Source organism: Thunnus albacares, chromosome 18 (genome assembly GCF_914725855.1).
Source record: "Thunnus albacares chromosome 18, fThuAlb1.1, whole genome shotgun sequence".
In the NCBI taxonomy this organism is placed as follows: domain Eukaryota; kingdom Metazoa; phylum Chordata; class Actinopteri; order Scombriformes; family Scombridae; genus Thunnus; species Thunnus albacares.
Genome location: NC_058123.1, coordinates 29,640,816 through 29,667,197, shown reverse-complemented (window position 1 = coordinate 29,667,197; position 26,382 = coordinate 29,640,816). Strand labels below are relative to the sequence as shown.

At 38.8% G+C, this 26,382-nt stretch overlaps 1 protein-coding gene across 3 annotated transcripts in view; it reads left to right on the top strand.

Annotated features, from left to right (window-relative positions):
- Positions 1-11,586, top strand: part of syk (spleen tyrosine kinase) — a 37,780-nt gene extending 26,194 nt beyond the window's left edge. For 2 of the 3 annotated variants that reach the window (XM_044334288.1, XM_044334286.1), the window contains 11 exons: positions 1,223-1,361; positions 2,483-2,564; positions 2,705-2,760; positions 3,878-3,940; positions 5,552-5,633; positions 6,919-7,078; positions 8,244-8,453; positions 9,308-9,497; positions 10,189-10,329; positions 10,975-11,087; positions 11,229-11,586. In XM_044334288.1, the coding sequence (XP_044190223.1) occupies positions 1,223-1,361; positions 2,483-2,564; positions 2,705-2,760; positions 3,878-3,940; positions 5,552-5,633; positions 6,919-7,078; positions 8,244-8,453; positions 9,308-9,497; positions 10,189-10,329; positions 10,975-11,087; positions 11,229-11,301 (1,309 nt within the window). In that variant the 3' untranslated portion in view covers positions 11,302-11,586. The remainder of the gene's footprint in view (positions 1-1,222; positions 1,362-2,482; positions 2,565-2,704; positions 2,761-3,877; positions 3,941-5,551; positions 5,634-6,918; positions 7,079-8,243; positions 8,454-9,307; positions 9,498-10,188; positions 10,330-10,974; positions 11,088-11,228) is intronic. The other variant, XM_044334289.1, reaches the window with a different exon arrangement.
- Positions 11,587-26,382: the final 14,796 nt, after the last annotated feature.

The following is a 26,382-nucleotide window of genomic DNA, read 5'->3' as shown; positions in this document are numbered from 1 at the left end:
TAAAACATGCTGCTAATTCTATTTGAAGGAATTTTTTCATCATGGGCAGATTAAATCATCTGTTACCACACACTGTAGCTGTGGCGTAATGGATGTGGCAAATAGTTTTGAAACCTCGGACTGAAACATGTCTGTTGTAATATTTCAATAAAAACTGTGGATTTGAGTTGGCGTCAAACTGACTTGACTTTTGATAGCCTGTAACTTTTGGAATATGGTGTGTCTAACTGTACTGGATTACCACCTAGAGGCACTGTGTACTTATCACACAACACCCTGTGTTTAGGGCTACCATATATAGCTCATGGGAGGGATCAAGGTTGGATTAACCCGTTAGTGAGCCTTGCAGCAAAAATCTACCGTTAGGCCCCAACTGACTCCCCCACCTCCTCTGTGTGTTGTTTATGTCGCCTCAAAGGTCCCATTTTGTACAGTGCACACAGCAGACAAATACAGACATAGCAGCTTCATTGTTTGCCTAGAAACCAAACTGGAATAACACTGCATGGCCCCAGGTTTTCTGTGGGTCGATTAGTTTATGGTAACTTGACACAACTTTATTTATGAATATACACCATGTGAGCACAATATATCCTGAAATGTTACAAGTCTTAAAACAGGGGCACAAAAGTAGCTAACAATAGAGATAAATCTTGGTGGTGCAACAAATTAGCAGTTAATCACATGATCAAAAAAACTGTGGACACACAGTGACCCTGAGACTGCTTCTCACAACCACAGATTTCCCGAATTAAAAAAAATGTTTAATATGTGTATATTAGAAATGACGACCATGAGTATATCATATATAGGTGAGAATGTTTGTACAGAAATTACTCAGTAATGTTGAGTCATAAAACCTTTCTTAAACCTTGATGAGATGGCTTAATAAAAAGATCTTTTTCAACAACTTTTGGATGCATCCTGCTTGGATCATGGTAAAAAAGAGTCACTAATTTTTGTGTGAGATGCCACCCTGTATTGGGGTGAAGACTAACAACAAATTCACTATACACATCTGTGAAGAAAGAGTATAAATGATATTTGTACTTTATTGACTCCAGAAAACACAAACAAAGCTTTTTACTGCTATCTTTCAAAGTCTAATTATGACTGTTGTTAGAAAGACTTTGATTGCATTTTTCTTGTATTACCATCATCCTCCCTTTACTTTCAGACTTCCGTCTCATTTCTTCTCTTCACTTTCCTCTTGTGTCTGCAGGATTCGGCAGAGGGATATGAATGGATCCTACGCTTTATGTTTACTACATGAAGGACAAGTCATGCATTATCGCATTGACAGGGACCGGACTGGCAAGCTCTCTATCCCAGATGGCAAGAAGTTTGACACTCTGTGGCAGGTTAACACAGTGATTTTCACATGTCTTGTTATTTTCATGTTGATCTTTAACTATGACACTCAGGATTAGGTTTAGGGTACGGCACCTGTCTGAAGTGTTGCTCAGTGCAACACCCATTATGTTCTTTCAGAAATTATATATTTAAATCTCTTTTACATTTCATTTCTTAATTTAGCTAATTAATTGTCATTTTTTGTTAATTTTATCCCCCTACATAATGATTTTTATGCAATTTGTCTATAACTGTAGAATGTAAATCCCTCAGGTTGTTAAAAGAATAGTTCATCTTTTTGGGAAATATGTTTATTTGCTTTGTCTCTGTGAGTGAGAGATGTTCAGATGGATATCAATCTCATGTCAGTGTGTTAAATATGGAGCTGGAGTCAGGACACAGTTAGCTTAGCTTAGCATGAAGAAGGGGGAAATGGCTAGCCTGACACTGTCCAAAGGTCAAAAATATACCTACCAACACCTCTACAGCTCACTGATTAACATGTTGTAGCTTGTTTATTTAATCTGAACACAGAGAAAATGTAAAAACAACAGTTTGTGGTTTTAGAGTTAATGATTTAGAGTTATGTGCTGGAACTATTTCAACTATAACTATAATTAACTAGAAATATATCCTTCAGCTCAGCACTTCTGTGGAGCATCTCCAGCTATAGGACAGGTCACCATATGGTCAGTGATTACGGGTTTTGGTTTTGGTGTCTGTAGTGGAAAGATGGTACCAAACCTGGTAACGACACTTGGACAGAACCAGACTAGCTGTTTTCCCCTGCTGCCAATCTTTATGCTTAGCTAGGATAACCACATCTTGACTCCAGCTCCACTCACACAGACACAAAAGAGACTGATAACCATCTTGGCATCTCATTATAGGAAAGAAAGAGAATAAGCTAATTTCCCAAAATGTTGAACTACTCCTTTAAAAGCCCTGCATTTCTAGAAACAATACTGACAACATGACCCAGCTATGGACCAGCATCACGCTCCACAGAGGATCAGAGGACCTTTTCCTGTAGAACCACCCTCAGGACACTTTACATGTTTTACTTGATCTAAATAGTCTTGACCTTTGTCTTATGCCCCTGACATGTGAATGTTGCCCTTCACTACAGCTGGTAGAGCACTACTCATACAAACCAGATGGCCTGCTGCGAGTGCTAACTGAGGCATGTCCACGACCTGACGGAGATATTGGTAAAAACACATACACAGCCAATTGAAATGTGTCTAAAGTAGAGCATGACTGTCATTCAAACAGAAGTCCACTGCATATTAATTAATAACAACTAAATACATTCAACAGTAACTTGCCGTATGCACTCCTTTGTTCACAGGGCTTATAGGACGGCCCATGTTTTCACGGGACCATCCTGGGTTAAGTTCTACTCTTGTAAGTTCTGGCTGTGTGTGTGTGTGTGTGTGTGGTGTCATTAATGCATTTGCATAATGTCACATACTGTCCTGTAAGTGTTTAGTGAAAGAAATGAGGATTGAGATTAATGATATGTGAGATTCTTGTACTAATGCTTTACTTTAACACTGTAATACTTTACTTTTAGATATTCTGTTAATCACAACTTTTTGGATTTAGATGATAAATTTAGTTCTTACTCTGTGTTTTCAGAATAACTACTACTATAAATTACAGATCGACTCTGAACAATAATTTCATAGTTAGATTGAAACATTTCTGTTCAGCTTCTTGCATGAGGATGCCTACAATTTAAAAGGCTGGTTCACCAAAATGACAAAAACAAACAAAAAATCAAAAACCAAACCAAAACATATTTTCTCTCTTCCTTCTAGTGGTACGTATATAGCCATGCGCATAGTTTTGGTTTTATTTGTCCATGTTTTAAGATATTGGAATAATGGAATATTTTGCGCCACTCAAAGCATTGAAAAATGGCTGAATTAAAATCACCTCTTTCCAGAACAATGTCCCTGTTCCTCTGGATAATTTACACAGAACATCCAAAACACAATTTCCAGTGGAACTACTTTCTACCAAAGAAATAGTCTCTATGCAACCTGTTGACATCGTGTTCAGTTGATTAACTGTGTCACTGTTTTCTAGGGAGAGATGTTGCTGTTGATTTTTTAAATGTAATTTTTAAAGTGAGCACCACAGACTTGTTCACCTCTACTGAATTGGGTGTAGGTAGAAATCACAAAACCTGGGCGAATAATCTGCATAGATACATGCCACTAGAGGGAGGTCAGAAAATAGTTTGGGTGAACCAACCCCTTCATTTTTGTCTCATTCCTGATAGGAATACCATACAGTACATGGAAATGTTATGAACAAAGTACCTCTGTGCTGCCTGTAGTTTGCAGTTGAACAAATCGGTGTGATGACTCAGTGTCCGCTCTGAGATAGAAACTTGGCACATCCTTATTTGGAGCTAACCTTTCCCCTGAATCTATTCTTACTGTAATGATCACATGCATGACAGTAACATTACCAGGTCATCTTCTGATAACCTCTCTGACATTTTGGTTTCTAGCACAATGCAGCAGGTGGAATTCTCTCCAGACTCAAAACTGTTCCCATACCTGGCCGAAAAAAGGTGCACTAACACACCTCCTGCCTCCTCATAAACCTACTGGTAACAGTAGTATACACCCCCGCCACCCACCCCCCGCACTTAACTCTCCCCAAACGTGGTTTTGCTTCAGTGTGGATTCCTTCTTACTAACACACCTCAGAGTCTTCCTTGCACACTTGGTCCTTTACTTTATCTCTTCCCTCCCCCCATCCCTCTGACAGCTTCACAACAGGAGCTGACTACACACAGAAACGTATTCAATTACATTATTATAGATACCCTATAGTGATTACAATCTAACACCATCCAGAGGATACTCAATGCAATTACATTCTGAAACACAGCCAACAGTCTTATGCTGTGTCCCATTCAGAAGCTGCCTCCATCCACGAGGGCATGTCAACACCAAACATTTCATAATGGGTCAACATGTCCGCCCTGTTCCTCAAGCTCCTCCACATGTGACCAAATAACCTGTGGCCTTCTTTCATCCATGTTTGGAAGACATAGAGCAAAAAAGTGGACATTTTCTGGTATTGGATGGCGTGTCCAATACCATTTGATGGCCTTTGGATGGCCTTGTCAGCCTGCTTCTGTCCTATAATGTGGATGTGAAAGGAAGTGCAACTGATGCAGTGTTGGCCCCTGCGAGGCTAGGTGCTAAAACTGAATCCAAGTCCATTTTATTTGAGACAACTTCATAGGTTGCATCCTGTAGTATGAGGGAGGCAGCCCCTGAAATGAATTCTGCCTGACATTTGTTTCCTTGTTACCTACTTTTTGCTACCTTTTTGCACCTCACACCTTTTCTGTGTTTTTTGAGTTCAGCATTTCAAGCTTTTATAAATGCAGTTGCTAAAACGTACAATAGATTTATCAGTTTTTTACAAATTTTTTCTGTGAAATTCTGTTCACTAAAGCTAGAGATTCAAAAAGGGTTCTCGGATGTGAGCATGCTTTGGTATGTTCACACATAATTTTTAAAGCAGGGGTGTGGGACATGCTGTATGTTTCAAAGTTAACAGATCATTGACATAGCGATGTTATAATGTGGTCCAGGTACTTTTGGTCAGTAAATCAGTCATTAAACTTGTTCCATACCCCTTCTTTGAATGCATGTGAAAAAAAATGTTAATCCCTGCACTTATTCTCTTTCTTTAAACCCTTTGTATGGACAATCATACAAAGCCACATTTCATGGATACCCATGTATTACAGTGATGCTGACTGAAATGATTCCAGAAATCCAAATGTACTAAACATTTGCCATTAATAGGCATATTTAACATTTTCTCACACAGAAATCAGTTTTTTTCAGTGCTTTTTCTCCATTTAAGACATGGATGAATGAGTTCTGAAGATGAAGAGAACTGTATATCAAATTCTAATCTTTGGAGAAATCCTTCTTTATTGAACCATAATGTTTCAAAGCAAAGTCTATCACTGTAATACAGGTTCCATGTAAGAGTGGCACTCTGCTACATAAGAGAACCATTTTATTGTTGCCTGAGTATTGAATTACTTCGCTTTTTGCAGATTACATTTCAGCAGTGCACCTTGTGAAAATACACCTGCTGTTTCTCACTGTGTATGTCCTCTTAAACGTTGTCTTCTCTGATAAACTGATAACAGAGCCGTGAAACTCGACACAACACTGGAGAAAATCTAAATCCTTACGAAACCAGGATGCCCAGTAATCAAGCAGCCAGCAAAGGTATGTTGCTTATCATACAAACGTGTAAGCACAACTTGCTTTCAGCAACAAACAACAGAAAATAGAACATACTGTTGTTCAGTTGCTACTTCTAACTTGCTAGTACATTAGTACTAGCTCCACTGCACACTTGTGTTCTCCTATTACTTAGATTTCTTTAGAAATGTACAGATTAATTAAATATTCTCTTCCCCACACAACCTTCCTTAAGGGTCAGTCAAACCAACTTACCAAAGAACATATTTTCTTTTGAACTCCTTGCAGTATCAAGCTATATTTTTCAATGCTTTGAGTGCCACAAATGAAATTCAACTGAAATTTTACTTCGACAGTATTATGGTGTTGACAGAAGTTTCAGAGGCAGTTTAATATGTCAGCAAATAAAGCAGAAACTGATACTAGATGCTAGTAGGGGAAAACAGGGGAAGTGGGGAAAATAGGTTTATTTTGTAACAGCGCAGTGGAAAAAACAGATTGTCAGGACCAAACCCAAGTGACCTCTATTGGCCGTGTGAATAATGACACTCAAACAAAAAAGCAGAAGTATTGCAACGTTGTTGACTGCTGCTAACCCTCTTAGAGAGGATATTTGGGTGTAGTAAGTCTCTGCCTTTGGTAACATCTGGTAGGATGGGATTTTCTTTCTTTAACCATGACCACAATTGATCCCTAACCTTATCAAAGTCAGTCGACTAAACTTACTACTTATTATTACAATTTGGGTTTTATTCTCATAACTTCGGCCATCAGTTCTGTCTATAATAACAGTAACATTTAATCAAGTACACTATGTTTAAACTTGTGTCCTTGGGAGTTTGAACTTGGCAAGTATAATGAAAGAATGAAAATGATATCAGCTGTGAATCTGACTCACGTCCTCCCCCTATCACTGCTAGTTGATTGGAAACCTAAACCTTATATGATGTAGTGGAATAATGTAATGGAAAAATGGCATAAATGGTTAGTTTTCTTTTAACTGAACCTTAACCAGAGAAGAAAAAAATCATATAAATAGCTTTTTAGCATATAACAGTTTTTAATGGCCACATGTGTTTTGGAAGGTACTGACAAACAATGTTGTCCTGCCACCAGAGGCACCAGATCAGAAAATGCTCATATAAGTTGTTTCGGAATGTATTGACAAGTGATTTGTCATTTATGTTGGAGAACTATGACTGACATATACAGTATGTCTCAACTTGTTCACATACAGTACAAGTTCACATACTGTACAAGGTGTGTGAATCACCATTCATCAAATGTGACATGGTCATTTCTCCATCAGAGGCCATGCCAATGGACACAGAAGTATATGAGAGTCCATACGCAGACCCAGATGAACTGAGGAGTTCCACAGTGGATCGCAACCACCTCTTCTTGGAAGATGGGGAACTGGGCTCTGGGAACTTTGGTACAGTCATGAAGGGCATCTACAAAATGAGGAAGTATGTTAAACCACATCACATCACACCTACATACATACAACACCACTTCTCCACTTGATTCAGATAGCACTTGAACACCCCACTACTCAAATACTGCCAACTCAACAAGTTTCCTGCTGAAAGAGTGGACATCCTTTCTAGAGATGAATGACACACCAGATGTATCTGCATGCATTTAATGGGGAAACAGCAACGACAGAAAAATAATTGCCTCAGAACCAGGTCTATTTCTGATGTCAGTCTGCTCTTTAAATCAATATGGATGATTCTTACAGTATCTGCTGCTTTAATCCATATGAGAAGCGTTTAATCCCTATAGCATCTGAAGGACAGCAGGACAGATATGTCGATAAATCTGCAGCCTCTGATTAGAGAGGTGCTGTGCCAGAGCACAGTGCCATTACGAACATTCATTCACTGTTTACTTTCATTCAATTACAACACCAGTCTGGTATCTGATTGGTAAGTTGGTTTTCTGGCTGTTTAGAAATTGGGTTACCAGGGCTCATTACAACCTCATTTCCAACTTTCTTCTTAACAAAAGTAGTGTTTCATGTTTCATTCTTGAAATGCATTGCGATGCAAAAGCTTTTGTGTCATAGAAGATAGATAAATAGATAGTAGAATTGAAAAGTGAAATAGCCTCAGTTCGATGTGATCATTAAAAATGACTTCACCTATTATTTATTTCTGTTGTCACTGTACAAATCACCCGTTTAAAAACCTCACACCGTCTGCCTCTGGGTGCAGATGTTTGTTCATATTAACACTCTACACCTCCAGACAACAATATGATTTCCTAAAGCAGCATCTTTCCTTTTGTTGAGCTATTGTTGTTATTATTCACTGTGATTGGCTTAGCTGTTTCAGAGCTATGAGACCACTGATGTAACTGGCTGAGAGAGTATTTAATAATCACCATCACACCCTCTGATATAATCACCTTGTGCTTGCACTGTTAAAATAGGGCCTAATGTGCATCAACCTTTACCTATAATGTATAGACTCAGTTTATTTACTTGTCTACCCTTATTGTGCTCTAAACCCTGTGTTGTATTAGTGATCGTGTGCTGTTATTCATATGAATGATGGCTTACTGTGAAAGGAGTGTCAATGCAAACCCTGTGGCACTGTCATGCTAACACAAACCCTCTCCATGCATTAGGACAGAGAAGCCAGTTGCAGTCAAAATCCTTAAGAATGATGATAACAACCCTGCAGTGCGTGAGGAAATGCTGCGAGAAGCAAATGTCATGCAGCAGCTGGACAACCCTTACATTGTGCGGATGATCGGTATCTGCGAGGCAGAGAACCTCATGCTGGTCATGGAGCTTGCTGAGCTGGGGCCGCTCAACAAGTTCCTGCAGAAAAACAAGTATGTGCTCCTCTTGTACCCAGATCATTCTCTATTATGAGGCATTCTACAGTACATTCTACTGACTTTGCTTATTTCACAGTTCAGATCATACTGTATGTGGTTCAGCCTGCACTGTTTTTCAGTTGTAGCAATGTTACTGGTAGCACAGTGGTTGGTTAGTGTGGTTCCCCCCACAAAGACTTGCAGGTCCAGTGAATTAATAACTCTAAATGACCCAGGCAGGGCAAAAAGGTAATTTAGAATGGGGGATTACAATGAACTAAAGAAACCCCCAAAAAACCTGAAACTATATGAATGGTTTTTCTGCATATCGATCTTTCAACTTATGACATATTATGATGAATTTGAGTGTCCAACAAAACAAAAATCAAATTCAAAAATTCAAATTCCAATTTGCTACAGACATTCAGGGTCCTCAGAGGATGAATAGTGATAACTTTCATCCCCCAACTTTTCATCTAGTCTTTACATTTTTTATGACCAAACACCTACAAAACTATATTTCCATCAGCCTTCTTTGTGTTTAGTGCTAATTAGCAAATGCTAGCATGCTAACATGCTAAAGTTAGACGGTACCCACATTTTACAACATGTTAGCTTTGAGTTAGCATGCTGACATTAGCATTTACCTCAAAGAACCACTGTGCCAAGTACAGCCTCACAGAGCTGCTAGAACGGCAGTAGACTCATGTTCAGCAGAAGATAGATAAACCTGGCATGATTTATTCCAGTTTCAAAGCTGAACCTTGTTATCTTCAGAAGTGAATGCCTCTCATATTAATGTTTACGATCTGCCTGTCTGTAGTGTTATTTTGGATTTTACAGTTAAAATAACAATTGATCATCTACAGGCAAACATCCATAAAAAACATCACTGAGCTGGTCCACCAGGTGTCCATGGGGATGAAATATTTGGAAGAGCATAACTTTGTGCACAGGGACCTCGCTGCCAGGAACGTGCTGCTGGTCACACAGCACTATGCCAAGATTAGTGACTTTGGCCTCTCCAAAGCTGTCGCTGAGGAGCAAAACTATTACAAGGTAACTGCCGACAGTGACGGACAGCTTATTGGTTGTAAAAGAAGCCCAATGCCAGCAAAATACAGAAAAATGGCAGAGTGGGGCAATATGGTGAATAGTAAAACCCAATATTTGTAAGTCTTGCAAAATTGGTTTTATAAAAAATATTTCTCAGATCAGAATAATCATTTGTCTGAACTAGCTTTGTATGATTTTATGTGTTTTAGACATTCTCTCATTCAACATTCCAAATCATTTAAATAATATTTTATATGTAAAAATAAAACAAGACTTTACAGTCAATATCAGTATGACCAATAGTTGTCGATAATCATAACATGGAGCTTTTCTGTGAGCTTGGGGTTTTTCTTTTAAACATGTTTCTCCTTAGATGACCCTAGGTAAATCAAACTTGGTTGTGTGCAGGCTGATGGATCTCAAATTTCTGTTAAACTGTGATGAGATTCATGACATCAGTAACAGAGATGGCTGGTTGAGGGACAACCCAAACAGATCATTATTTTTAATGAGCTCCACATTTTTGTCTCCTTGTTGCCAGCTCTGCACATACTGCCAGCATGTATCACCGTACCACACCATAGCCCTAAATGTCTTTTTGGTCCAGACTGTGCTGGTTTCCTGGCATCTGTGCATACAAGTAAATAAATAATCAATAACTCCCACCTGATGGGTTGTTTGTCTGCTTCTCTAGGCTAAAGGTCATGGGAAGTGGCCAGTGAAATGGTATGCTCCTGAGTGTATAAACTACTTCAAATTCTCATCCAAAAGTGATGTGTGGAGCTTCGGGGTGCTCATGTGGGAGGCATATTCCTTTGGCCAGAAGCCATACAAGGTATGAACAATCTCTAAACCTATCACAAACCCATCATATCATAAACCATAAAGACACCCATCAGATTAATGAGGATGTTTATGTCACACATCGTGTCAGGGATTAAGTCGAGTGTGTGAACTGTAGTGCACTGCCTTCTGTTTTAAATTCAAACCAACCGATTAAACTCAATCATTTAGTCACGCACTCATTCACTCACTTACTTGCTCACAAAATCAATTAGAATCTCACTCTCTCACTCATACACTGACTCACTCACTCACATGTAGCAGACTATAGATTGTCCACAGGGGGAGCTGTTTGGTCATTATTAGCCCGCCTCTACAAAATATCAGCAGCAGTTTAGGTTTAGACAGGCAGATGCAGACATGTTGCTATCGCCACCTACAGACAAGATAATGAACACCTGCTGCAGTTTTGTGTTTTTATACAGAAATTCATCACTTACACCAAAACTCAAAGACAAATGTTTTTACATTTGTGGTTCACCTGTTGTGTTGTATGGAATTTTCTGCTTTTGTATAAAATGGTCTGCTCATTCAGACTACTTCTTCCTGCTCTTTGGTCTACGATATTTATTTACATGTTGAAATTTGTATCAACCTGATGGTGTCAGCTGTGATCTAAATATATCACTGTTAACAGGGAATGAAAGGAAATGATGTCATGCAAATGATTGAAAGTGGACAGCGCATGGACACCCCAGTTAACTGTCCGCCAGAGATGTATGACCTCATGAGGGCATGCTGGACATACAAGTAAGTGACAAGAAGTCTAAGTCATCACAAGGTCATAGTTGGATTGACAACAGACTATATTACACCAGATATAAGCCATAAGGGCAGTTTATGTTAGGAGAACCTCTGGTCTCAGTTCAACCTTGTTTTCATGTCTTACAGAGTGGAGGAAAGACCAAAATTCAGTGTTGTTGAGCCAAGACTACGAGAGTATTATTACGACATTGCACAATGATTCTTCACATGGATGCTATGAGACTATGCAAATTGTTGGTTGACAAGGAAAACTGCATTTAATCATGTATGAATGACTGAAGATGATCATAAATTAAATGCTGTTGTAAAATGTTGACTTAAACTGAAGGATTTATTATAACTGTTCAACATAGAGCATAATTATGCAAAGGACATTTATTTTATTACTTTTCTTGTTCTTTCCTGAATGTAAACCATATGTAAGTTGTAATAAACAGATATAAGTCCAGCTTATGCAATAAACAAAGATTCATGTTACAGCTAACAGACTACACAACTGATTCATTTGCTGATGTGTTTAATCATGTTTACACTGTAAGTATATTATATGTATTGTTACGGCACCATTGCAAAGCCAGAAAAGATCTGAAATATGTTACCATCCAGCAAACATGACAACTGGCAAAGTAACCGGGAACTGTATTCTCTACTAATGACCGGGGTAAAAAAATTCTCCTTTCCATTGTGAGAAAACTGGGGCAGTGTGGAGCTCATCTGTATAGAGTCAAAGTGACATTGAACAAGTGCTGCAGCTTTAAAGTCTGTGTAAAAGAAAATGAGATATATATTTTTTAACACATTATATATGTTAGAAAACATGTGAAAACACTGTGAACTATGTAGTACTGAATTGTGGAGTTAGAGCGTTCAACTGTTTTTCATCATTTCCATGTTCAGGATTTTTTGGGCGGGCCTGAAATGGTGGCTTTACAACGTAGAGGGGTTACTAGCATGACCCTGAAACAAGTCCACATTTACCGATAAAATATTTGCCGAAAGAAACAGCGGCTCCTAACATTACTTTATTATTAAAGTATTATCCATGTTGCTTGCCTTAAACCTACAAACAATGCCTATTTTAAATTGTGTGTTTTTATACAGGAGTTTGGTATGAGCGTGATTAACTCAGAGGCTGTTTGGTTGGGTCGTGCTTTCAGCATCTTCAGCGGACACACCCTCAGTGTTTCAGAGCAGAGAATACTGCTTATTTTTCCACGATTTTGTAACCTAATTTTATATACTTGGCAAATTTTTTAATCATTCAAATTTGGCTGGGTGGCTATTTATACATTTTTCTGTGCTGTGACAAACACAGAACATATATTTATTATTGCTTTACACAGACTTTAATGTTTAATGTTGCTCTCTATCAAGCAAGGCTGCTCTCCTGGACAAGAATTTAGTCTTTTGACACATTTTTCCAAGTGCTTTCAGTGCCATGGTCTCTCCTGAGAGCTGGTTATCTAACATACAGTCTAAATTAAGCCTACATACAGCCTAATGAATTACTGCCTGACCTACCTTCACTTAATACTCAGGATATTATCTAAGAGGAATGAAATGAAAGGGACGTTTATTATCGGAGAGCCTTGCTACAATATTCTGCGGCTCAGCATTCACCATCTTATATGTGTATGTACTGTATACTGTACTTTATGTGACGTTATAAGCGCAGTATCATTTGAAAATGCCTTTTGGAGATTCAACATAACCACTGCAACAGATTGTACCTGCATTAACATTAATGAAATGGTCACAGCTGGATACAAAACAAACCTCTCTGTGAGTCTTAAACTCTTAAATTCAGATGGAACCTTGGTAACTGAGGTTACTAGGTATTTTCAAGAGAATATATTCTTATACTCTGTTAAGAATAGAAAAAAAGAATAATAACACTGAACCTGATATGATAAAAATCATAATGATGAGAGATTTGCTTATATAGATTAATGGCAACTACTTTAAAATACAGTACTGTGCAAAAGTTTTAGGCACCAAAATTAAAATGAAGATGCTTTCAAAAATAATGCTATGTGTAGTTTCTATTTATTGCTTAGCTTCAAACAAAGTTCAGTAGAGAGAAAATATCTAAATCAAATCAGTATTTGGTGTGATCACACTTTGCCTTTAAAAATGGCACCAGTTCTCCTTGGTACGCTTGTGCACAATATTTCAAGGTTCCTGGCAGGTCAATTGTTCCAAGCATCTTGGAGAACAAGTTTCTGTTTTTCTGTGGATTTAGGTGACTCAGTTGGTTCTATCTTCATGTAATCCCAGACAGACTCGATGATGTTGAGATCAGGCCTCTGTGTGGGGTGGGGCTGTCTGTCTAAAGTGCCTAAAACTTTTGCACAGTACTGTATGTATTTAAATGTTGTCTCTTTCCTGTTTCAAAATGACAATTCTCCCGTGCACAAAGCTGGCTCCATAAAGAAATGTTTTTTACAGTTTGGTGTGGAAGAACTTGACTGACCTGTAGAGAGCCCTGACTTCAACCCCATCCAACACCTTTGCGACAGTGGTGGTTCTGGGCCATTTTAACCACAGGGGCCAGACAGGGGCCAGCTATTACGTTAGAGGGGCCAGTTAAATTAACTCTGAAACTAAGCGCTCATTTTGCAGTGAGACAGGTCATCTAAAGATTAAGTATTTTACCAACAAGACGAACAACTTCAGAGTTATCGTATTGTTCTATTGTGACAACAGATTTATGCTCACATCAAAACATCACACACACCAATCATAGATACATGAAATGTATAAAGTACTTCAAAGCTAACACTACATACAGGTACAGATTAGTGCTGAATAGTAAAAACTTTCACCGATCTAAAGCACATGTTCATACACAGAAACGCACTGCAAATACCACAACACAATGGAAGTGTTTCTAGAGGACACTTATAAGTCATGAGCACGTCTGGACAGGCTTGTGTTGTCACTCCCATGGATGTATTATAAGAGAGAAAATGGCACCCATTCAGTCCAATAAGGATTGCTTGGCTGGCGCATATGCCAAAAAGTTTCTAGCTTTCAGTTTTTGCTTCCACGTTGTGTGGCCCACTGAAATATGTGCAATAGAGTTTCTCCCGGTGGCCCCGCCCATGAGTTCCCGCTTGGCCCATAGACTTTACATTGTGATGTCACAGATTTTTAAATCGCTTTTCTCGGCTTGAGGAAAGTTTAAGAAATATAAAAATTCCACAACCTTGACCTTGTTCGAAGTTGGAGGTGTCCTGTCAACAGTTTTACAGACATCTCTTTTACAATGATGGTCTATGGGGAAAATGCTTTTTGGGCTGCAGGGGGCTTGGACTCCAGCACATGGAGAGAGTGGTAAGCAAAACAGAGCAAAAAAAAAAAGATTTTTGTCATGTCAAGTGAATTCTTCATGTTACTAAAGTTATCAGTCTTGTATCTTAATCAAAACAGATAAGTTTTGGACATTATTACATGTTAATTTAAGTCAGTGTGAGCTACAAAACAAGGTCATAAACTTAGCATAACTGTGAATCTGAGCCACTGTGTCAAACAATTTTGTCAAAATGGAGGATGTGGGGTAAAACGTGTCAGTGATGTTGGGGCGAGTTGAGTCAATGGCTCAATTTACCCCCAAAACCTGTAACCTGTATATTTAAGTATTATTTTCTGATATTCTAGAGACTAGAGACCCTGTTCATGTTAATGTTTGATTACTGTTACAAGTGTTACAATGTTGATGAAAAAATACGTAATTGTTGACTAGTGTTAAGTTTAAGCCACACACAAACATGCTGTACATACAGACAAGTAACATATTAAAGGAAAAACCAACATAATTGATGATGGTGGTGGAGAGTGCTGTCTAACACATCAGTCCAAAATCTCCCATTGGTGTTCAATTGGGTTGAGATCTGGTGACTGTGAAGGCCAGACCATATGATTCACATCATTTTCATACTCATCAAACCATTGAGTGACCCCTCGTGTCCTGTGAATTGGGGCATTGTCATCCTAGAGGAGACCACTCCCATCAGGATAGAAATGTTTCATCATAGGATGAAGGTGATCACTGAGAACAATTTTGTATTGATTTGCAGTGACGCTTCCCTCTAAGGGGACAAGTGGACCCAAACCATGCCAGCAAAATGCCCCCCACAGCATAACAGCCACCAGATCCCCTCACTGTAGGGGTCAAGCATTCAGACCTGGATCAGTTTTTCCTTTAATTTGTCACCTGTTTGTATACACAAAAGCACATTTACACATACATTCTTTTCTCTGTAGCTAACAAACAAAGATCACAGTTTAATCTTACTGTAAATGTTTAGGTAACATGTTGTATAACAGGATACAAACATATGGTTTTACTTAAAAGTACAAGTTTTTGCCTTTGTTAAACTGATGGCATTAATAAAGTTCAAAATTATCTCAAAATTGTTTGATTTTGTGTCATTTTTATGTCAGTATTTACCAGTGGCACACTTTACCCCTAGAGCGCTCAATTTACCCCATCCCCATGCTCATTTTACCCCTACCTTGGGGCAAATTGTGCCATAGGACTAACTTTTTTGATGGGTCATTGTTCTAAAACCATAATAATTAGATAATTTATTTTAATTTCCATGTGCACACAACAACCTGAGGTATATATAGTAACTATTATTTGAAACAAATACACGTCTGTTTTGCGGTAAAATCATCAAATGTAAAAAGTGGCTCATGTTACCCCATTCTCCCCATACCGCAAGTGACCACTGGGAAAAATTGGCTGCCTGGCTTAGTCGCAGTGCCCTATCCAGCTCTTATAATACATCCATAGTCACTGCCTGATTTGCGTAGCTGCTGGATCTGCATTGTGCACGTGTGAGCGGGTCCGCAATCTTGGACAGCTATGTGCAGCAACATCACTTGGACAAACCACATTAGAGTTGAGTTTAACAGAAAGAAGAATGAAAATGAAAGTGACTTAATGATTGAATTAATAGAGCAGCTGCCAGTGGTCTCTGCTCAGTGCATAAACACACATTTTACTGTTTGTTTTACTGGCTGGAGCTGTTAGTCTGCTGCTAGTTTATCTGCTAACCTGCTGCCTGTTTCAGGTTAAACTATAAAGGCAGAAATGTTGGCAAACTGTACAAGACATAACACAGTTCAAGGCCATAAGAGGGAAAACCCCACCTCTACATGTTTTACCCCAGTGGTCATCAGCTGCCTCCAAAAAACTAAAAGATTTCAACCAGGACATGAAAGATGGAGAATATGTCTTGCTCTATCCTGATGGCTCTCAGATAAACAAAATATCCCTGGGACTGACACGCCCTTTACTACTGAACACTACAAAGAGGCCATTGGAAAAGCTTATCAATGGATCACACTGTACATCTGTACCCTTGAGGACTTGTCTAAGAGTAAGTATTGAAATACAGTATATGCACATGTAAATCAAATACTTTTTGTGATTAGTGCTTTGAGTTTGTGGGATTCCAGCCACAGTTAAGTTGCTTAGAAGCCTACATATTTAATGTGTAATTTGGGCATGTAATTTGAAATGTAGAATGATCACAAAATCTTCTGTAAGGTCATGGAGAAAACTCAGTTTCAGAAGATGGGGATGATGATGAAGAAGTTGATATTAGGGTGCCACCTAATATGTTGCCACTTTCTGACACAGTGGTAGGTATATCTCAGGAATTTATTTGTTCAAGATGTCTGTACTTACAGTACAGCTGTAATACATTAAAATCTCCTGGACAACAGTTATGAGAATAGGCATATACAGTGGTTAGATTCAGTGTTAGGGCTATGAATAAGTTTAAGGTTTGATGTTTACACTTGTCAGGACAAGTCCTGAAAGCAGTACAGCAGAGTGTAGACATTGGTAAGTAAAATTTCTCCTCAGACATTGTTTTGGTCACTGTGACAGCTATATGAATGTCAGTGCACTAAGAAAGTATTAGGACAGTGACATAATGTTTCATTGTTTTGGCTCTGTACTCCAGAACAGTGGATTTGAAATTAAACATTGACTATGAGGTTAAAGTACTGGACTACAGAGCCAAAACAACAAAACATCTGTGTGTCAGAATACTTTCTAGATTTATTGTATGTCATTGTTTATTTCAAAAGTCATTGCAGTTGTACACAGACAGGACATTTAAAGTGTTACACTATCTATCAATAATTATAACTTCTACAATGAAGAAATTTTACATCATTGCAAATGTTTTTTTTTTTTTACTACAATTTCATTTATTATCTGTTTATATACCAACCTCCACTTGTGGGTGCCTGCAGGAGGCATTACAATTGTTGAAAAATATATACCATTTATTAAATGTTTATATACTACTTATACATAGTAAATAGGGGGGCTTAAAGTGTCACCTCATTTTTTGCTCTTGAAATGGGAAATCTATATATCTTCCAGTAATTGTTCACATATACTTCAATTATATGTCAATTGTATGTTTTGTAGGTTCAAGGAGGGACTAGCAACACTCGATTTTGCACCCTAGAGCAGCATCTTTCACTCTCCCTCTTGTTGCGATGCGCTACACTGAGACCAATCTGACAGTTGATGCTGTGGAGAACATCTTTCACGTGCTGTTCTGTCCACCTGGTACCAGGAGGAGGCCAGAGTACTGAGCCATTTGCAAGATTAACTGTTATTAACTGTTGTTAAAATTTTAAGAAATGTGCAGAACTGCAACAAACAGTGAGAGCAGCCCTCCAGGGAGCATGATTGGGCCCCACAATAGCACATCAAGCTACCCAATAGTTTCTGAGAAGACTTTCATGGCAGAGGTAACAATATGTCTACCAGACAAATATCTTATGTTGCAGAATCAGGAAATGAAGTTTCTAAAATCCAGACATATTTTTGAGTGATATGTATTTCTCAAATGCAGTTGTCCAGTTGACTGGTGGAGCCAGCCCACTCTGTCTCTCCAAGTCCGCAAAATGAATTTGGAGATTAACATCATCACACAGACAGCACTGATCTGGCAAAATGTCATCAAACTGGCTTCCTGGGACACTGGGAATCCACACTCCCTTCCATCAAACATAAAGCCGGTCAGAAATCAAAACACTATAAATCAAGTCATTACAAATGGATCATTAAACCCTCTAAAGGTAGGCAAAAATGCTAAATAAGTATTATAAGTAAAACTACGGTAAGTCAGTTCTTCAGCTGTAAATTGTAAATTAATGACAGAAATCAGCAGCAGGTTGACTGACAGGTTTACAGGAGGTTACAGGTTATATTTGTGTCTACCACAAGGAGCTTTTTGGTATTGAATCAGATAAATCCACCTTTTTTAAATAATGATCTAGTTTTCAGACTTAAATGAATTCAATTCAATTCAATTTTGTTTATATAGCGCCAAATCACAACAAAAGTAATCTCAGGGCACTTTTCACATAGAGCAGGTCTAGACCGTACTCTTAGTTTACAGAGACCCAACAATTCCATTTATGAGCAAGCACTTGGCGACAGCAGTAAGGAAATACCTCCCCCTTAACGGGAAGAAACCTCAAGCAATACCCAACTCTAGGTGGGCGGCCATCTGCTTCGACCAGTTTGGTTGAATGGGATTATTGTCAAGGTATACCAATGGCATGAGCAAAGTTTCAGTGTGGGACCCACTAGAAATTGCCATCTCACTGTACACTTTGATCTGCTTTAGGCAATCACACACATTGTCGTTAATATAACATAAGTGAAAATACAATCTGATATTTACTGAACATGGTCACACATCGCATGGGTTAAATACAAACCTGTGAGGCAGGTGGTACATGGCTTCTGGTTTACCTGATGAACGACATTGACGAATAGGTCGGATGGTGTGGTTGCTCCAAAGTTGTCTGTACTTATCAAGCTCTTTCTGCAAGGCACCCAAAAAGACATACTGTAGTGGGCACTTGTGTTCATGGCTGCTGTTGAAAAGGTGCCTCTCTCTCAGGTCACTGAAGACATCACTCCAGAACTGAGTCCTAATGGTGGAATGACAACATACACAATATTTTACCACAGTGCTGAGAAAATGTTACATGGAAGTTTATCATACCCATCAGCATGTAACACTTGGTTTGGTCCCACTGTGAAGTATCCTCTTTGGACAAACCTTGGTCTAGAGCAAAAATGAACTCCAGATGGATCCAGTTTGGCAACTATATGCCTTACATAATCTCTTTTAACTTTCAGGGGATACTTTTGTTGCAATGTCTGCCACATAGCTCTGTAACCTAACAGCTGACCTGATCCTCTCAGTTCATGTGCAACCGTTGCACCGTTGCACATGAACCGTTGTAGTCTGTCCTCCTAGTTAGACCTGCTTTCTTTAGCCTCCTCTTTAAGGTGCTCAGACTCAGAAGAATGTTGTGTTTGTAGATGATCCATTCTCAAAGATGGCTAAATGAAAAATGGAGATGAACGGCAAGTGCGCTGGAGTTTTATAGGGGGAGGGTGCTGCGTGGTAGCTACCTTCCGATTAGGTGGTGAGTGCAAAGGTCTTTCTCAGGTGCTGAGGCAGAGCCTCGTATGGTAAACCAATAGCGAAGCCTGTTAGAGGGCGGAGCATGTACAACATAGAATTAGTCTGCCCTCACCAGTGCAACAAAGCTAACAGAAGAGTCAGGGAGATGTCAATTAAACACAGTCTGTACACACTTCACAGTCTCGAGAAGATGTCTAATCAGCCAAAGTAATTACAATCACCTGTGGGTTGACCAATGGTGTGCAGAGCCTTTAACAATTCAAAAAGTTAGGAAAAGGTAACTTACCAGACCAAGCACTCTACCAGTTGATCAACAATAAGCACACCCCTCAGCACTTGAGGAAGCACACCATTGGCCAAGTCTGCTAGAGCATTTCACTTTATTTTTACTTGTTGGCATTTTTTAAAAAAAATCCGTAGTTCTACAATATACAATATATATTACAATTGACATCATTCATTAACACAGTACCACATCATGCACAAATAATACATTTAAACTCAAGCACTAGTGAAATACTTGACTTTTAGAGCTTACCATCTTCTAGGAAAGGTCAAGTCAAGTGAGTTTTACTTATATGGTGCTAAATCACAACAGAATCAGGTATCTTTTCACATAGAGCAGGTCTAGGCTATACTCTTTAATTTACAGAGACTCAACATTCCATCATGAGCAAACACTTTGCGACAGAAGCAAGGGGAAACTCCCCTTTAACGGCTCTAGACGGGTGACCATCTGCCTAGACCGGTTGGCTTGAGAGAGAAAGAAGGAGGGGGAAAGGGAGACACAGAGAAACACAGCAACAACAATAACAACAATAGTAATAAAAGAAATATGACCAATAAAGTAGTAGCAGTGTGCAAAATTATAAATAATAATCAGTGATAATCAGCCGTCAGTTCGCAGCCAAAGGTAGTAGTAACATGCCTTAATGGTACATGAAAGTTTTAAGCCTACTCTTAAACATAGAGAGGGTGTCTGCCTCCTGGACTGAAAGATGGCGTTTTTATATGTAAAAAATTGGTGGGGCACCAACCTACAGTACTCCCTCTTGCTACTTATGTTTTTTTAACACATCATGGGTCCATGCATGGCTCCACAAAAAACTTTGAACGACAGAGTGGCTTGTATCTAGCAGGTTTTGTACACATACACAGAGGAAGGGAGAGAGATACATTACCTCTGTCACAAGCCTAAGCCTTAAGAATGCAATAATCCATCGTCATAAGCTGACACAACCAAGCTCAGGACAAATGAGCTCACAGGGTCATAAGCAAACAGCAAGGAGCTCAACACCACTGAAGGCCACAATGACGTGCACAGACAACTTTTTAGGGATACAGATCCATTCTATGACAACAACCTTAATAGATAAGCATGGTCTATATATATATATGTTTTACGGTTTTTATTTTTAATTAGGCATCTATAGGCTTGCTCCAAATGCTCCAAATGACATTTCATTGTACTTGTACAGTGACAATTAAGTTATCTTATCTGGACACACTGACATTCGTCACCATCTATATCAAGTGATCCAGCATAACAACATGCACAGTGTATATATATCAGTGGCAGCTGGTGACTCAAAAAATTGGAGAGGGCAGGAGGAAAACCAACATGGAATCTTACAACAAATCGCATCAAACTATATCACTGTCCCCCACCTGATGAATTTGGAGGGGTGGGGGGCAATTTTATATGCCAATAAAACAATTTGCTTTCAAAAACAAAAAATCCCTGAGTGGTGAAAAGGCTGCTTCTTTAAAGACATTTAGCATATACATATTGTTTCTAAACAAAAAACTTGTTGTGGAGTGCTTCAGAATGTGTCATTTTACCAACAAAGTGAAATTTAGATTTATAGTATTGTTCTATTGTGACAACTTATGTTCTCATCAAAAACAGACTGCATATCACATGATTTACACGTGTTTCCTATATATTTTCTTAGTATACAGAAATGTATAAAGTACCACAAAGTTTATGAACTGATACAGGTACAGATCAGTGTTGAATACTAGAAAGACTGAACACTAAAAACATTCACAAAAAGTATTAATGCATGTATCAAATACATGACTTACTCTTATCTATATGCACCACATATAAAATATAGTCTACAAAGCTGACATGTTAACACTTGTTATTCTGGTTACTTTAAGCTTATTACTCAATATAGATTCAGCTTAAAAAAACTGAAGAAATTGTCACAACAAGCAGCCAGACCTCCTGCAAACTCATTCACTAATCACACAACATCAACAGGTGACTGAACAACCACTCAATTAAAAACTGGATCAATTCCACATGAATGAGTGAGTCCAGACAGCTCACTGTAACTTCAACAAGCAAACTACCCACAACACATTATATGATCTCTGCTGCATTTTTGTTAAGGAGATAAATTCACACAACAGCCACAGAGACATTTAACCATCAGAGATGAAATTAGCGACCAAAGAGACAGAGAGAGAGAAGCTGTAACTGACTCACGTTATCTGACGTCTTCTTCTTTCTATCATGGAGATGAAGTATTTATGTCATAACGTCCATTTATGGCTGTTGGTCATCTTGTTTGTTAGTTAACAGAACTTTATGGCTGCTGGTTAACTCGTCTGATATCATTAGCAACAATGACAAACAAGCTAACTCGCCTGGTTGTTTCTCCGGTTGCTTCTCTCTCCAGCCTCCCTGGTGGCATCTTGCCGCTGCTGCACTGCACAGTCCAGATCATTTCTCCCGTTAACTTAACAACAGTCCTTAACAGTCCTTCCATGGATGTATAAAGACTCCTTCAGGCTGCTATAACAAGCTAACTGTTGCATTGGCTAACACAACGAACTATCTACTGCTGCTACTCTGCCTTACAGTGGAGAGAATTGAAGATGAAATCTGGAAACTATCAACCAACGCGATGTCAATATTGCATTCTGGTTGTTAATTGGTTAGGGAGGACGGCCTCCCTTGGAGCGTCATTTTACGTGTCTTAGCCAATCATAGATTAGCATGAAAAAAAGTACATTAAATTGATGTAAGAGATCCCGCCCTGAGGAGGACAGCAGACACCCGTCCTCCTCTGTCCCCCACTCTCCCCCACTGCTCCCCACCACCACTTAACACGCACTGCTCTTCCTCCTCCTGCCCTGCAGGTATCGCTGTTGAGCCATTTTAACCAGAATGTCAATAATGGATTTTTTCCAAAGAAGAGAGAAAAAATATTTCATATATAATACAGGGATTTGGTAATCCACTGTATATATATTTATAGTACTGGGAGAGAGGGGCTAGCCTTTCATTCACGCCGGCCACCGTAGGTCTAATGCAGAAAAGAACTGGGAAAATGCAATCTGAAGCAGCAAGACAGGGACCAATAAACATGAACTAAAATCCTAACACAAATCATTTACAATTTAGGAAGATGCTACATTCATAGATAATACATTTTCGCAGATAATAATCTCTCTGAGAATTAGTAACATCATTTGTTTGTACAGTTCCTTCTAATGACAACCCCATCTGCCTCTAATAACCAGTTGCCACGGGTTCCACAGGAGAGGAGCCTGATAGTTGAAGGCTCTGCCTCCCGTTCTACTTTTGGAGATTGGAATGACAAGTAAGCCTGCATTCCGGGAGTGCAGTATTCTAGATATGTTAAGATATGATGGTGCCTGACCATTAAAGGCTTTGTAGGTGAGGAGAAGGATTTTAAATGCGATTCTAGATTTTACAGGGGGCAAGTGCAGAGAGGCTAAAATGGGAGAAATATGATCTCTTTTTCTAGTTTTTGTCATTACACAGGCAGCTGCATTCTGGATCAACTGGAGACTTTTTAGAGATTTTTTGGGACAGCCTGATAATAAGGAATTGTAATAATCTAGCCTAGAAGTAACAAATTTAACTCATTTCTGCAATGTTATGTAGGTGAAAAAAGCAAATTTGTTTTATGTAGGAGTTGAAGGACGTATTCTGATCAAAGATAACTCCCAGATTCCTTATGGTGGTGCTGGAGGCCAGGGTAATGCCATCTAGAGTAGCTATCTCATTAGATAATGTGTTTCTAAGATGTTTAGGGCCAAGCACAGTAACCTCAGTTTTGTCTGAGTTTAGTAGCAGAAAATTGCAGGTCATCCAGGTCTTTATGTCCTTAAGGCATGCTTGGAGTTGAAAATTTATGGAGTGTTTCCTTATAATGTTACCTAAAGGAAGCATATAGAAGGTGAATAGTATTGGTCCAAGCATAGAATCTTGTGGAACTCCATGTCTAACTTCTGTGTGCATGGAGGATTCATTGTTAACGTGTACAAACTGAAATCAATTTGATAAATAGCACTTAAACCAGTTTATGCAGTGTGTTTAATGCCAATTACATGTTCCAGACTCTGTAATAGGATGTGATAGTCAGTGATGTCAAATAGAGCATCTAACAAGACAAGTACAGATAGAAGTCCTTTGTCTCATGCAATTAGGAGGTCATTTGTAACTTTCACCAGTGTTGTTTCTGTGCTATAATGCACTCTAAATCCTGACTGAAAATAATAAATAATAAAAATAAATAAATAAAATAAACCATTGTTATGTAGAAAGTCACACAAATGATTGGCAACTGCTTTCTCAAGGATCTTAGAGAGAAAGGGAAGGTTAGATATAGGTCTATAGTTGGCTAAAACACCGGAATCAAAGTAGACTTTTTAATAAAGACTGATTGATCATATCTAGTAAAGAGGTGCTAATTAAGGGACTTCTTTAAGCAGCCAAGTTGGGATGGGGTCTAAGAGACAGGTTGATGGTTTAGTTGAAGAAATTGTTGAAGTTAGTTCAGGAAAGTCAACTGGAGAAAAACAGTCTAAATATAAATCAGGTTTTAAAGCTGTTTCTAAGGACCTATAGGAATATATAGGAAAAGGTGCCATTGAATTGAATGTTGCTGCCACAGAAGCCACAAAAACATCCAATATGTCCAGCCAATTCGATTCCACAATATGAACAAAACATTACCTGGGAATAAGGAACAATGTAAATGCTAAGTGTGGCTAAAAACACACAGGCCCTGCATGTGATATAGATCTTTTTCACAGCAGACATTTTGACTTGTCATGGCAGGAGAAACACAGGTGTAAGGGAGGCCCTTATGATTAGCCTAAGATAGCTTGTACCACACAAGCTGTTTTAACTTGCACACTTTTATTCTCACTGCAATGGAAATTTAGTCAAGTACTGATAAGAAAAAGTCAGGGGACCGAGATATATTTTCGCCCCTGATTTTCAAGTTTAAATAAGGATAATACAAAAAAAATCTCTAAACTGTATATCTAGCTTAAACCCCAAATTCTTCCTTTACAGCTCCATTGGCAAAGTTATCTAACCAGTGTTAGTGTCTTCCAATTGGGGATTAGTTACTATTAGGATTGCCAGCTATGTTTGCTTATGCTAACTGATTAAAAAAAAAATCAAAGTCATTGATTTAATTTTATTATTCATGTCAGCAAAACCTACTGGTCGTTTAACTTGATTGTCCCCTATTACAGTTTCTGAAAGTAACTATCAACGTTATAGCCAGCCACGTTCCATCAGGTTATTTGAATGGGGAGAGTGGCAAAAGGCCAACGCTAGGTTAACAGCAGATATCTGCAATAATATCTGAGTCATGCGATCTCCTTGTTAATATAAACCAAAAACACTTACATTTTAGCTCATTTTCCAACATCACTGACAGATAGCTGACTTCAATAATGTCAAACCGTGCCAACACATCATGCGTGTCCAGACGTGTTAATCACTTTTAAATGTCCTCTGGAATCAGTTCTGTTGTGTTGTGGTATTTGCAGTGCATTTCTGTTATGTGTCGCGTTGTGGTATTTGCAGCGCATTTCTGTTATGTGTTGCCTTGTGGTATTGCAGTGTGTTTCTATAAATGTATTTCATTTCATCAATTTGCAGTGCACTCCTGTAATGTGTTGTGGTGTGGTATTTTCAGTGTGTTTCTGTAATGTGTTGTGTTGTCTGTATTTGCAGCGCGTTTTCTAAATGCTGCGCATGTGTTGCCAAATTGATAAAGATAGTTTCTTAATTTGCTTGTGTTTTGTCTATTTGCATGTGTTTTCTTAAGTTGCACTGTGTTGAGCTCTCAGGACCACTGTAATTCTAGAATACTTGGCTGTCCCAAGCTTTGGCGACTTTCGACCCTTTGAGCTGCCTTCAGCTGACCAGTAGTGCAACTTCATCACTCAGTGACTCAGTCATTCAGTCAGTCAGTCAGTCAGACATTTGTGTTTATAGGGCTTGCCCCACTGTTGCAGTCCAGCCCAAAAGTGGACAATTCTAAATGAATCAGGTTCTGTGCGTTCATGTAGACAGCACACACTCTAACTTCAGTGTCCAGGTAAACAACATACAGCATGTGTACTTGTCAAGGAGATAAATACACACATGAGCTGCAGAGAGACATCGGGGAAAAAAAAGTGAAGAGACAGAGAAGGTGTATCTGACTCACGTTATCTGATGTCAAAGGCTTCTGCTTACTTTGATGGAGATGAAGTATCCATTTCATAGTTCAGTCACAATTCATTCGCTGCAAGTGACCAGTCTGATATCATTAGCAACACTGTAAAACAAGTAACTCTCCCATTTATACCATTTAAATGATGTTGTTAACCTTCTATTGTTTGTTTGTGACTGGCTTCACAGTTCACCTCAAAACAGTGTCCAGGCGTTGCTACAGGGGCACTGTTCCCTGCCTAAAACACTCCTAATTGCCCAGTATCAATGTTCCAACATCTGATGGTGAACCCTCAGG